Source organism: Gymnogyps californianus, chromosome 6 (genome assembly GCF_018139145.2).
Source record: "Gymnogyps californianus isolate 813 chromosome 6, ASM1813914v2, whole genome shotgun sequence".
Taxonomy (NCBI): domain Eukaryota; kingdom Metazoa; phylum Chordata; class Aves; order Accipitriformes; family Cathartidae; genus Gymnogyps; species Gymnogyps californianus.
The window spans coordinates 41521980-41537079 of record NC_059476.1 but is presented as its reverse complement, the minus strand read 5'-3'; the positions used below and the strand labels follow the sequence as shown (position 1 = coordinate 41537079).

The following is a 15100-nucleotide window of genomic DNA, read 5'->3' as shown; positions in this document are numbered from 1 at the left end:
AGGATGCCCCATGAAGGCAGCGTGCCACCTATTTTCATCATCTGGAGTTAGCTATGGGACACAAGGTAAGTCATCAAGCACACGAGTCTTCAAAAAATAAATATAAAACCCACTAAAACCCTCTCCTACTTTGCCGTAGTCGGTACAACCCATACAGAAACATTCGCAGCTGGAAAACATAGCCCAGCGGTTAATTAACAAGTTTTTTTTGCGCAGGTTGCTCATCACAAGTCAAGTACACGTGCTCATCGTTCCCATTAGGCTGAATAAACGCGCGCAGGTTCCTACAGCACATCGGCAGCTCACCGAGGCAAACGCATTTGCTGAACTTGCACAACCCTGACATTTTTCAGAGCTGTTAAGAAAAGCAACCTAAAAGCGTTTCTCCTTGCTATGCCTTCAGACTAAAGCTTTGTATACAACAACAACAACAAAAAAAGATGAAATAAGGCCAAAAGAATTACCTGTCCTATATCGCAACAAAGATACCAGTGGCTAAAAAGTTTGAAGGCACAGAAGAAAAGCAGAAATTGAGAAGGAACACACAGAAAAATAACAAAACACCACAAAAAAGCCCAACCAGAAAAAGTCGCAAAGCACAGAGAGCGAGAGATACCAAAAAGGCAAAAAAACAAGTACGGGTTTTTATTCTAGTAGACTCATCAGTTCAAAATAAATGGATTTTCTCATCTGCCTACCACAAGACGCTTTCAATCATATGAAAAAAGGAGCAGAACTACCAAGAAGGATAGAGGACAGACATGGAAAGAGTGGGTTTTGAGAACATACCAAAGAATAAGGTTGAGATGAAACCCAAGAAGCAGAAGTATCAAGCAATTCATACTATGTTTTTGAGAAGACATCTTCCAAAAATCGAGCCAGCTCGTTATTTGACCTGCCCTCCCTTTGTATTGATAGTCTCAACCCGTAAGGCTGGGTTTATTGGTTTGGTTTGGTTTTCTTTTTGTCCACCCCTCGCAGGGGTCCGACTGCACCTGGCTGTGCCTCCCGGCTCCCGCTGCACCCACAACACGGACACCGTCACCTCCCCGCGGCACCGGGTCGGGGATCACAGCAGCGCGTCGCCTTAGGGAATCTGGTTAGACGAATATAGAAACATCGTCGCTAGCGGATGTCATCGCTCATTTCATAACCAAAACGCCAACCAACTGCAAAAAAAAAAAAAAGTTTTAAAAGACACTGCTACCAACATAATTCCTTCTTAAAAGAGCGCAATTTATAAGTCTGGCTGCGGTTTTTAAAAATAAAAAAATGCCATTAATTATTAACAATCACTCCATGGCTGTCTAAAGAGACCCGCATAAACCGAGCTGCTGTTTGCTGCCGACGCCAGAGGTAGCAAAAGCTCACCAGGGCACCCGCGCCGGAGCTCTCGGCAGGAGAGGTGGTCAGAGGAGGACACGGAAAGCGGAGGTGCGGGGACGGAGCACATGGGAGCGTCCCCCGTACAGGCACCCAGCACCATCCTGGGAAGCGCAATCATCACGTTAGTCACCAGAGCACTCGGGCGTGTAGCCGTAAAAACGGAAAAAATGAACGTTTTTAATAGAAGCAGCTTTTAGCTGCTAAGGACTGGAGCACGGGACTTTTAGTCAACAGGACAAGAGCGTAAGTCAAATACAATACTCCATCCACATCACAACAGTGCTTTTCACCTGCCTTCAGACTAGAATCCCTTCGTATATATAGATCTATCTATTTATAGAAGCTACTCAACGTATTGAATGCTGCCCAGACTACTTTCCTTAAAGCTTCCCCATCCTTCCTTTCTACACCTTCCCACTCTGCTTTCATTTTCTGGATGAAAAACAAGCTTACCCAAAAAAAGGAAGGTGTTATTAGCAGATTGGGTAGTACCGCCTGCCGTTGTATTAAAATGGTGTAAAGCCCTTAACTGTGTTAATTCACCTAAAACGGCCAGGCGCAGCTGGCAAACACCAATACAGCATACAGCACCAAAACTCCTTTCCACTTCTCTTGCCACTGAAGAGCAGAACGGGCCACAGCACCAAACCTCTACTCGATCCGCACATTCTTTGGAGACGCTCAGCCAGAAGTGATACAGGGCTGACGTTAACACCAGCGGGAAGGAAGGAGGAATAACAAAGAGTTACCTAAAGTAACCCGATTCAGCGGCGCCGGGACTCACGGCCCTGGTTCCTCGCCATCACTAGAAACGCCGAGGCTATCCACTGAGCTATCGGTCTCTCTTTCCTAGAGGCTCAAAGGGTAACCCCGAACACGAAAGGAGCACACCACCTACGTTTTAAGTAAAGTGCCAGTTTGAAAATAGATGAGCAACAAGAATAGAAGAAACCCCAAGCTACGTACTTGATAGGCGTGTTGAGTATGCTTTTTCCACTGGGGAAAAATGCATCTCATTGCCAATTTAAAGCCACTTTAGGAAAAGACTTCTCAGGTTTGACTCGCATCTCGTTTCGCTGGAGATGGACTGGTCGACATTACAAGTAAGATAACGCGCATTTTGGAAAGAGTTTCCTTACTAAAAATGGCTTAGTTCCCCAGGAAAGCGGTCCTGCATTTCACCGTGACAGCATCACGGTAAAGGATTTGATCGCCCTGCACACAATCTGCGCTTCCAAGGCCTACACTTGTTTAAAGGTTCTGAACATAAAAGGGTTTTAAGCTGCAGTTCCCTTAAAACCCCTTGACGCACAAGGAGCATCCTTTGCTCTAATGACCGTGCTCCAAATTTCAGGGCTTACAAGCAAAATATTTTAGCTGACCGTTTCCATACTCAAAATACTTCAATAAAACACCCACACAGTGACAAGAATGAGACTTTAATCAGTTTTAAGTGGAGTTTTAACACTAAGAGATAAAGGGTTGTTAAACACAATAACAAACGGACATCTGATTTGTATGAGGCATTATCCTGTACATGTCATACTTGGTTTTTGTGTATTCTCAGTGCATAGCATTACACACAGAGCCACTGTTGCACAGCACAATAGTATTTGAAGAGGCTGAATCAGAGTAAGGCTGCTTAACAGACTGATTTTTTTTTTTTTTTCCTTTTAGTATCTATATATAATATATGCTATATGAAAACAGACTGAAAATTTGAACCGGCAGAGAAAGGCAGCTCTGCCAAACACTGCAGTTGGAGCCCCTTTTAGTGCACAGTTCCACCCCATCCATCTGCATGCATGACACTTTCTAACAGTATTTAAAAAGGTAAACGAGGCACTTCGTGGCAACCACAGGCATCGTTAACATATTGCACACATTTGCTATGACTAAACATGGAACTTGCACACTAGCATCCTATTTTTTTAAAAATTTTGTTCTCTCTCTCCCCCCCCCCCCCCCCCCCCCGAAAGCTGAAACATTTTGATGCTGCATGTAAACTCCACTTCAGTTTACAATGTGTGCCACAGGAACGAATCGGGATGAAATTTATACAACCGCCCTTTAATAGCTGTGGCAAATATTTTGAGTGGGGCTACCAATGACTAGGGGATGCTTCAGGGCCTAACAGTAAGCTCTTACCGAAGTGATGCCTTCAAGTAGTTTCAGACATGTAAGCTGTTGCACATCCAAAAAGGTTTAAGCATACAGTCCAGAAACTCAAGGAAAGATTACCTACAGAATGCAGTTCAAGCTAATTATGAATACTGTCATAAATAAAGTTTTAATGAGGACTCAAAAACCTTTCAGTCATAGTAATTCTTGTCAACTTCTATGGGGGTGGTAACTGAAATAAAGTATAGGAGAGTATGTATAATATATATTTATATATATAATATATATATATAATGCCATTTTTCCATTTCCAATGACTACACCATAAAAATGTAAGCAAGGCTTCTGAAAGACATCGACACATTCAAAAAAATCAAAACCCTCATTCCAACCTTCACATTCCAAAGGAAAAGTAACAGTGCAAAAGCCCATCGCGTCATGATTTCCAATCCGGCCCTCAGTGTTACATACCAGAACCGCACCAATCCAATTTTTATTATCCAAAGTGGGACACGCAGCAGTGTCAATATCCGAATACTTTTAAAGCATGAACATTTTTGTTTATTAGCCAACACAACTTTCAACTGTTAAAAAAACCAGACAAGGTGAAACATGATTCGAAGGGTAAGAGTTAAACGTCACGTCCCAAGGTAACCACCTCCTGCTCGTCAATAACAGTGGGAATAATGAACGCTGGAACCAGCAATCTTGATCCGTTAAGCTATTAAAGTCTAATTAAACCTATAAGTCAGAAAATATTTATCAGCTTTGTTAGAAGTTAGAATCATGAATCTGATGAGCAAAATTGACCAACAGATACCAAAAAAAAAAAAAAAGCACTTTATACCTTCGTTTACCAATAGTAATTACTGGAAGTCCTGCCTTGTCTCATTCAAATTCTTACCATTAATGCTGTCGTACAGGGCCCTTACAGATTCCATACACAGTTGTTATCTAGGTGAGAACACAGCTAATGAACTTCAATGTCAGCACCAATAAGTTAATTAAAGGGGGGGGGTTGTATTACATCCTAAAAAAAGCGTCAATTTGGGGACAGCTATTCATGGCGTACTTTAGAGAGAAAAATTTTGTCAGCTACTTCACATTTGTATGCAACAGTAGTTGTACTCTTAAGTCATCTGCAGTCTGGGCATGTCAATTATATACCGAAAGTGAATCTCAAAAGCCCTACTCCTGGCTATATCCCTACGAACAAATAATACAACACTGCCAGTTTAGAAATCTAATTTGTTGGGTGGTTGTGGTTTGTTTTTTTTTTTTTTTTTTAAATTTTAGTAGCAAACAATATATTTGGGACACGCTCTGCTTTTTAAAAGTACACATCTTCATATACACAGTGTTGAGAATTTACTGCAACACTGGTTTCCTCTATATCGTGTGTAATGTCTGTTTTTAAAACATCATAGGTACTGAGTATTCAAGTAAAATTCCCTAACAGTTAATGACATTTTTTTTTTTTTTAAAAAGTGTGCAAAACTGCAAAACTCATTGTAATAGAATGTGTAAGGTCAAAGGGGTGGAACGGCTGACAAGAGGTTTGATTGAATAAATGCATCATAAATCTTCAAAACAAACACTAACCTGGAGAATCTCCAATTGAAGTTTCCTGTGCACCATTACAAAATATTTTTATATCAATGAGAAAAAAGCTTGCAAGGCAGCACATGAAGTATTCACAGCAGGAATATGATTGAAAAACTAATAATATAAATGTAAGATGTTGACTGATGTATGTACTAATAGCATTTGACTTTTAGCACTGGCCTTGATTACACAGGAGATGGAGCAGCCATTACAATTCAGAAAAAAAAAAAAACAATTAACAAATCATTGTCAAATTTTGTAACAATTTGTTTCAAGCCCATATTTTAGTTGATAGCCTCCACATTTGTATGGTTAAGTCATTGTTGCTGTGTTTCCTTTCTGTGACCCCAATAATTTTTCTCCCTTCATTTGTGGGTCTTTAGGATGTTGTGAAGGTTCACTCCTGTACCCCTAATACCGAATCACTCCCTCTAGCTGCCTTTTCTAGCACCATTACACTTAAAAAAATAAAATGCACAAACAACAAGCAGTGACAGCGGCGACTCTTCAATTGTCCAGGATGAATTACGGTAGCATGCTAAAGAAAGGTGCATGTAAATAGCCGGATATGGTACACAGGCCAAGCTCCAGCGGGCTATATTCCTTTCTGAGCATTACTTTCCATCCCCCATCCAAAATACATGCATTAGAATGTAGTAAAACCTTCTAGAAACATCTCTTAGCCAACTGCAGACTTTTCTGTTGCCACACAAGTGCAAAAAAAGGGGCAGGATGTGAACCTGTATATTTTCGAAACTTCGTTTGGTGACAGAACACAAAAGGAAAAATTCCTACGTATACACATTAGGTCTGTCTCCACTTTTATAAAACTGGAATAAAATGGGAAAGTGCCATGTTTATAGTTCCTAATTGAAGTTTTAATGTCCTTTGACACAAAAAGGTATATACATATCAGACCTACGTAACCTTTTTTTTTTTTCCCAACTGGACAAGTGTCAAACCCTGTAGATTTATAGGGCAAAACAAGATTGGTCAGGAAAGAATTGTTCCTATAATTGGTAATCTGACACTATGTCCTTTTGCCATTTAAAAAGGTCCTTTTTTCAGTTTATTCAAGTTTGTCACTCTTCATGGTTGGTTTTTTTTGTGTGTGGTTTTTTTTTTTATCTCCGATAAAAAAAATATTCAGACTTTTGTAATCTGCGTATGCTGATCTTCATCAAAAGGTTCATTCTCTGGATCAGAGTCAGTGGTGTCAGAGTATCTATAATGATCAGGTTCATTGTCACTAACATCTGGTGTTACAGAAGTTGAACTGCTAGCCTCTGGATTTGATGGCTCTTCTACTGTTTTTGTGAAAAATAGCTTCACCTGGGAAAGGAAAAAACAACATTTAAAAAGGGAACCTAGACTTTAACCGAGCACAGGTAACAATGCAATTTTTAACAGCATGGCCCCTTTCGCTACACTGAATCACACAAGCGCTCCTCTCTCTACTCTGCAAAGAAGGAAATAAAGAGCGAGCTCTTCTGAGGTTAGCCAGCCTCTCGCTACCACCCCTGACAAAATAAAGAACTGGCAAAGCAGCAGATTTTTCAAGCCCAGCTGAAGGAGTTCTGCATAGCTGCACCAACCACTGGGACTGTGGAGTTATAGCAGCAGCACATACCACTGCGGCGGGCCATGCCACATTAAGCTTTTCGACCGCCCTACTTTCGAGACCTCTGTGAGCCCAAAAAGAGATTGTAGTAAGAGTGCACAGAAATGAACAAAACACTCTGTAACTGGTGACGTGTTTGTGTGTGTTTTAAAAGTCTGGTCCAAGCAACATTCCAACAAGCAACTATGACCATTACCTTCAAACGAGCACTGCTGGGGTCTAACTGATATTTTACGAGCAAGTTAAAAAACGCTAAAATCCTTAAAAATACCTTTTTCATTTTTAAAAACACTGCTGGCAATGGCTCCTATTCCTCAAAGCTAAACACTCACAGGTTAAGGTACTCCCATGAAACAGGCACCTCTGCAAGTCAACTCAGGAATTACTGTGCAGAGCTCATGGCAACGCAGCTGGTACAGGAAAGATGCTACCTGGGTCTCCAGGTCTCCTACTACTCGTCTCTAATGGCTTTGATAAATACCTGAAACAACCCAAAGCCTTTACTCCCAGTCTCTCAACATCTATCGACTTCCCAAAAAGCAGATAAACTTACAAAGCTAGAAGCTTTGCGAAGTGGTGGCAATACTAATACATGAATTCAATTTCTACACAGACAGCAGTTTCGAATGGTTCCTCCATAAGGCAAGACAGACAAGTCAGATAACGTCATGCAGCTTTTCAGCTTTGTTTACACATAATATATACTGACCTTGAAGTTTGGAGAGAAATATCTGTTGGCTTTGTCTTTATTTGCTTTGTCTAGATCGTTTTTTGTTAATGTAAGGATTAAATATTCCTTATCATTATCTGAGCGCTCTGTACTGAAAATACCATCAAGTTCCTGATCTGCAACTAGACTTCCATTTTCTACTTTGTCTGAATTTTCATCCAGTCCTATGAAGAATGTATTTACCCAAAAGTGAAACATTTTGTCCTGGGGGAGGAAGAACACAAAGAACAAGCTTGCTTTAGTATTCACTAGTGGCACATTAATTAGACTAGTATCATCATCTGGTCAAAAAACAAATCGGTAACATCAGACAAAACTTGTTTGGACAACAGTACCTCACTGGTTACATTGCATGCAAAGACATTTTCACCAATTCTCCTAGACAATACGCAAAACTCTGCATTAATCAAATTCAATTTTAACCAATTAAGCTTTCAGAGGTCACTCCTCATCGAAAGTTGGTTTTAAAACAATCACACCAACAAAAAAAGCAGATGACAATAAATTAAACAAGTGTTAAACTTCTAATCATGAGGCATAAAGAGATTTTTTGTTTTTGCTCATACCTTGCCAAGCAGTAGCCAAACCCAACAGACAACCTGTGCAAACCAGCTTGAGTAATATTTAATCAACAGAGAACATCCTCCCCCATAGCTTTCTGCATAACAGAACACTTTATTTTTATACAGAAATAGCTGTAATTGAGCAAAAATACCCTACAAATACAGGACTCCTATGGTAGCAGATTCAGTACTGCTTTACGGAGATGGTTTCTGCCAGTCAGATGTTTGCTGACCAGTACTAAGATAAAGTCAGGCTCTGAAAGTGTCTGCTGTCCTTCTATTCAACAGGAAGTTTTTAACGAGAAGATGAGGCATTGACAGTTTAAGTGTATTCAATTAAGCAGAATTTGACAGATGACCATCAAGAGCTGGAAATGTACAAGTTAAGATTATCCACTATAACACTGCAACAGGCATACCTGTACAAAGAGGCAAAAATATAAACCCATCAGTGATTTTAAAAAGTCACTGGAAAACTAACTGGTATCAGCCAGTATATTACATGCTTATCATCATGACTAGCAGGGTCGTCGTGAGTGTCTGTCTCCATATGTGCTACGGAACAAGCAGCAATGTTTTGCTCTTGGCTAGGCAATCTCTGAAGATGATATGCCCAGGAACTTCACCTCTAAGCTCTCAGCTCAGTAGCTCCGTAGGATGCGCTGAATGCTCGTTTTAGTTCTCCGTCACTTGCCGTACTTTTGTCAGTCAAGAGTTGATGTTACCAAGATCAACTACCGTTAGCAGGTTGGTCCTGACTAGCACATTAAGCACTTCTCCATCTGAAACTGAGCTACATTTACTTCCTCTTTACAAATGAAACCTTCTGTTTTACTCCGATTTGAGTTTTCAGGCAAAAGATCCAAAATGCAAATGGCCAGTCTTCCCACAATAGTCAGTATTTCTGCCTTTCTGTTAAAGCCGCACGTACCAGAATCTAACATTCCTTGATACTACACAGGACCAGAACACAAACTGACAACTCCTGAGCTAATTTCCATATTTTGGTTTACCAGAGAGATCCAATTCCAATTTCTTATTGGAAAATCCAGGTCCTGCTCCATCCTCCTAGCTATTCACCTCTGCCGGTAAGTAGGGGGGAAATCAGAGGTGGAACAGAAGTGGTTCTGGTGTGTATCACATGAGCTGGTCATTTATCCTTTTATCTCCTTCCAGCTTTTTAAAGCATCAAGTTATTTTCCTTCCTTTCCCACTACACTAACTTACTTAGCTTAATAAACTGAGTTCATGGGTACTGGAACATGGCACAGCCACTGAAATTGGGGGAAGACTTGGTCATGTTTTTTCAAATTAGCTCTTAAGGTTGATAACCCTGTCGCTGCTTTCACTGAAAAACAAAACTCATTATTCAAAGTGAGGATTCAGCCAGCTTCAGCTAAAGCGTCAGGCTCCAAGATATTTCATGGGAGACAACGAAGAAAGTTGATGTAATATGGGCCAAAGACAGGAATTTAAAAAAAATCAAGGCATGACCTGAACGTGGGCTTTATACAGCAAATCAGAATACCAGATCAAGTGCTCACAGGAACACAATTTAATGAATAGGCTTCTGAAAACGAGTATTAGCTAGAGGCTTCTTTTGAATGTGTTTTGCTTCACTTCCAGTTACATCACAGGCATCTGCTTTTAAAAAAAAAAAAAAATTGCAGATGTATTTCTTCCCATACCCAAATCTGTATCATAAAATCTACAGTGCAGTATCAGACACTTGAGACAGAAGCTGATTTAATCACACTATTTTGACATACAATACTTATCCCTACCTTGTGCAGTTTTTCAGTTCTCAAACCGACAGAAAAATATACCTCACTCTACAGCCGATATCTGCCTCTAACTGCAGACCGAGATCCAAATCCAAGATCATGTAAGCCATCGGCTAGGAGTTCCCGTATCCTTCTGAGACTTTAATTTTGCAGAGAGATCTACAGGCACTTATAATCACTTTGCAGCACGAGCTAAGGGTTTTGGAGATGCTATCCAGCAATCAGAAGATGGAGATCCTGTTTCAACCTGTTCCACGCTGGCCTCACAGCCTTCCCGTAGTCATGGCTGATGGAACTTCTTGTACTATTTTCAGATCAACAGTTGAAGTCTTCTGACATTTTCAGAGTTCATTCTTCAGTGTTTGCTAAACAGCAATCACCCAAAGTCCTCTCGAACTGTGTAGCAGAACTTCTCATCTATACAGACTCAAGAGATGAAATGGCATACCCCAAAAGCTCAAACAATGCTGTCAGCCCTGCCTACGCTAAAGTCTAGGTATAAAACAGCAGGGACTCTTACAAAAAAAAAACCCACACCAATGTTTCCCTCTCATCTGTACTGGGAGGGACTCCTGAAAAAGGTCTCCTTTACCCCCAGGCTCTGCAGGCAGGAAAATTAGGAGATCTTCTGTATTATTTTTAAATAGACTCTCATTGAACCAAGTGATACAAGGATACTCTGAAATACTTTAAGATTATCATGTCAACATCAATAACTGGAAGAAAAAGGCTTCACACAGATACATGGAAGCAAACCTGGAGAGACTACAGCAGCAGTCTGAGATGGAAGAATAGCCAAGCTACAAGTCAGAAAAACAAAAAACCATGCTCAACACCCCCCCAAATTACTAACTTCTATCCATCAGCAATTCATACATAATAACCGTACTTGAGCCTCAAGCCATTTTGTTCTCATACGAGCATGCATTTCATTCTTTAAAGGAAGTAGCTACATCATACTGAAGAAATGGTCCAAGAATAAAGTAAACAACTTTATTAGACAAGAAAAGACCAAAAGTGGACTTGCTAACTGATGCCAGGTGGCACAGATTATGGAAGAGCTGAAACAGGGTAACTTTTTCAAAGCAGTCACCCTCTTACCAACATCATCTCACCAGAACCAATAATCCTTTGGCTGAGGTCAGCTCTCGCCTAGCCACTGAATTTGCTTAAATTAAGTTTTGCCATTAAAAAACCAGGACACTTGACTGCTTTAAATTTCACACTGACACTGCAACGCTAGGTACTTAAAAGTCACTTGGTCATTCAAGTTTGGTTTGTTTCATGCACAATAAGTTTATCCAAGAAGAGCCTGATCAAAGTTGAGGAGGACCCTCCATACTAGCGAGCTCTGCAGATAATGCTACTGGTCTTCAGAGGATTAAGAAATTTGAAAGCGAGTACAGGTGAGCGAATCTGGAGCGCTTCAGCTGAGATCAGTGGTATCAAACACCAAACCAGACCCAGCAGGAGGACACAGAAATTTCCTTCATCTCCAGAGATGAGACACAGCCACTCTCCAGCCTGAGGCCCAGAATGGATCGAGAATTACACTTCAATTAATGTTATTAGTTTTTTGATTAGGTTTCTTATGGAAGGTTAAAACGCAGACTGGTAGATTTGCGATGCCTTTAAGTGTGTGCAAGAAAACTTGTTTAGCAGCTACCTATAAATCTGCTAACAGAAAACCTTGGAAGAGCAAGAACCAGTGATGGGCAACAGACCTGTGATTCCAGCTTTCATAAACAGATGTGAATAAACCAGAATTTCTGAAAGATAAGAAATGTTCCTCTTAACTATGCTGTTCCTCATTAATTAGGTGATTACTGCATAGAGGTGATCTCCAAAATGCAACAAGTCTCCACAGTGGAAGGCCCTCTCTTTTGGGGCTTTGAGTAAAAACTGTGTAGAGTCAGCGTATCTAGAAAAGGAACAGGCACAGATGTGAAACACTCGTGCAGAGAAATGTGTTCACTTTGCGCCAAGGTAGGTTTTCTGCCACAAATATTCACCTCTGCCCTATTCCCATCTTAGTCATTTTACCTAACAAGTTGTCAAAAGGACCATGTGGAAGGATCTCCTCTAGTGCCAAAGCACACGTCAGAGCTGGAATATTTCACTAATTCTCCTTATGAAGACCTCAGCAGTGTTTCATAAAACAGACTAACGTGCTTACATCCGGGAGGATCCACGGAGCCAGTCCCAGATGCCCTCAATTTGTGTCTGCATTTACAGTAGAGCTAACAGAGGTGGTCTTACCAGAAGTGTGTCACACCATATACCTACTTCCTTTTGGCCTCCATTCTTACACAAGGTTGAGGGCAATTAGACACTAGATTCAACAGATCTTTGAGGCAGATTATCAAGGTGGTTTCTTTACAAAAGACTTCCATCTGGTGAAGGGACAGTTTCTATCTCTCAGAAAAGCTGGCAGATGTGGAAAGAAGAGCTTTCACCATCTCAGCATTTCTTGGCCCTAGCAGTCCAAAAACACTGAGAAAAGGAGCATCTCTGCATTATCTGTAATCCACACAACCTGGATAGTCAGGGTACTTAAGAAGAGACAAAAAGTAAAAAAAAAAAAACCAGCTAGCTACTCAGACACTACAAAGGGATTCTTAAGAAATGAAACCATGGCTGATATGACAGTCTGAAATGAAACTACAGCATAGTAACACGCTTGCTGCGTTTCTGCAGACAATTTTACACACTCTTGAAGGCCAAATTTATACTACAGAAATTGTAAGTGATAATGAGCAGCTCTAGTTTATGCTGTCACTGGATCTCAGTGCTCTCTACAGAGGTAAAACAAATACAGGAGTTTGTTCCTGGTGCTACAGAGCCAAGATCCAGCGTCTGAGCTGCATGCTGATACTTCGGGGGCTTACTCGAGGAGGGGCAGTGCAGCACAACGCTTCCTACAAAGTCCGTTCGCAATCCATGTGTTACTGAAGATGGTAAAGAAATGACAAATTCACAGTTAAGATAGGACAGAGACCGGATAAAACAGGACCTTGTCTCAGATGTTTGGGTTTTGCTTCATCTCCTCCCTGCATCCCTCACGTCTAGCCCACAGTACTTATCTGGGTGCTCCTTTAAAAGTCCTTTCTCAAAACTGGCTCCCGTGCATTGCAGTTTTAAATGGCAATAATTTTAATGTTGACTTAAAGTATAATTTCTACTTCTAAAATGCTTCGTTTTACAGTTCTCTGCATTGCATATAGCTGAATCGACCAACTAAAACATCTCATTAAATAGGCAGAAGAAGAAAATATTCCCCTTAAGAAACTGTTTAAAAACTTCTGCAGACATCAGTGCATAGCAAACAGAACACGACATTTCCAGCTAGTGAAATTACACCATTAAACTAGTTAACAATACCTTGTAACTGAACAAGCCCACAAAATAGTGTGCATGTGTAGTTACACACACATCTAGTAGGTACCACCTGCGTGCACAGTTATAAGACACTTATCTCATCACTTATGTTTGTCTCCCAATCCGCTCTAGTATTTTCTTATTTTTATGCTTTGCCTGTACACAGGATTCACTCAATGAATGCTCGTAAGTTTTATATCATCCATTAAATAGGGGACAACTATTCATAAAGAATTTTAAGTAGTAAATACAAAGGTAGCCTTTAATCAACATGGTCTCATCCTCACCTTTCACTTTGGTAGATGCAAACCAGCTCCACAAGCACCAGAACTAATGAAACCCAGTGATGAGGCGTTCATCTTCAAGAACTCACTGACTTTGGTGTCAAAATAAGTTCTAGATTAATTTTTTCCACAATTGAGACACTGATAAAAATTCTCAGTTCTGAGTGAATTCTCTAGATGTCTAATGTGAAGACATTGCAGCTGGGAACCGAGAGATGGCTGAATAGACTGCAGAGATACTTTTACAAAGTGCGTAGGAACTCAATTATCTCGGAAATTCAACCAAATTTGACAGATGGGTAGAAATCAGCCAACAGCACACAGACAGGATATTCTGTGCCTGCTCAAACCTTAAGAAAATTTAGTGAAGAAAACAGCTGGAGTTAACTTGCTCAGTATGCAAGTCTATTTTTAAAATGAGAATGTTTCTTCCTCAATTAGATTACTCACTACTACCCAAACGACTGCAATACATATCCAGTGTAATTTTTATCCAACCTTTGTACTTAATCTCACCAACTCGCAAAATATCCAGCTTTCATTTTGTGGTAGATTCTCTCCTTGGGAAAAGTAGACATCAAAGAATTAAATATTGTGATTACACATCACTGAAGAATAACCAACATCCCAGCCCTGCATCAGGATTGGCTCGACAACATTTTCCAGAAAAGCGAGAAAACCAACCTTTTTCAACATCTTGTTCTGTTTGTGGAAAAATTCCACTTTGATATCACCGCATACCGGCAAAGGTTGAGGGAATTCAAAGTACATATACTTGTCTTCACGTCTTGAAGGTCCTGAAGGGGAGGTGAATATCTTTACCTTTAGCTGGTACACCACAAACTGAGGATCTGCGTGGCAAAACAGAGTGTCACTTCGTAAGAAATGCCTTGAAGTGTCAAAAAGCACAGTATCAGAATCACAATCATGAGCTACGATATTTTGAAAGTTAAATAAATATCTATTAAGAGTTAAGCACCGCAGGGCATCAAACTTTGCTAGATGTTACTGGAAACAACCTAACAGATTTCTGTCCTTCGTAGCACTACTCTCAGGCAACCATAGGGTTCCTAGAAAGTTGCTGTTTCTTCTTAATATAATAAGAAATGACCATATGAAGTGACAACTTCTTGACTTTTCTTTGCATATTGCCTCTGATCTCTATTATGTGGACATAACTGAGGGGTTTTATTCTCTCTCATCTCTTCTTTGAATTGCAGAGTGGACAGTAATGTCAGCACAAACTGATTTCTACTCTTACACAAACAGAACCGTTATACAAACAAACAAAAACAAGGGCAAAATTTAATATTAATGCACAAACCAACCGGCACCAACAGACTATACAGACACAGACTGTAAGTCTGTCCTGTAAATCGTCATCACCAAAAAAAGTGCCAGCCACGGCGTAACTTTCCAAATTAAATCTGCAGGGGTAACAGGTGAAATTGAGGGGTTTTTGGTGCAGCCTAAGCAGATCTTCTTTGGAAACTGCCAGGCACCAGCACGAAAGCCAGAAATTTTAAATGAAACTTATTCAAAGAAGTCTTTCTGCATTTGCTCCTGACTTCTCTGTTAGTATCAGATGCAGACTGCTCTCTAGACAGTACACACGGAAGCATACCCTG

General features: G+C 40.4%; 1 protein-coding gene across 1 annotated transcript in view; it reads right to left on the bottom strand.

Moving 5' to 3' along the window:
* Positions 1-3362: 3362 nt before the first annotated feature.
* The window catches only part of PTEN (phosphatase and tensin homolog), a 47161-nt gene continuing 35423 nt past the window's right edge, over positions 3363-15100 (bottom strand). Inside the window, exons 7-9 of the mRNA XM_050898763.1 lie at positions 14157-14323; positions 7443-7667; positions 3363-6444 (exon numbers count right to left, since the gene is read on the bottom strand). Of these exons, the coding sequence (XP_050754720.1) occupies positions 6259-6444; positions 7443-7667; positions 14157-14323 (578 nt within the window). The 3' untranslated portion in view covers positions 3363-6258. The remainder of the gene's footprint in view (positions 6445-7442; positions 7668-14156; positions 14324-15100) is intronic.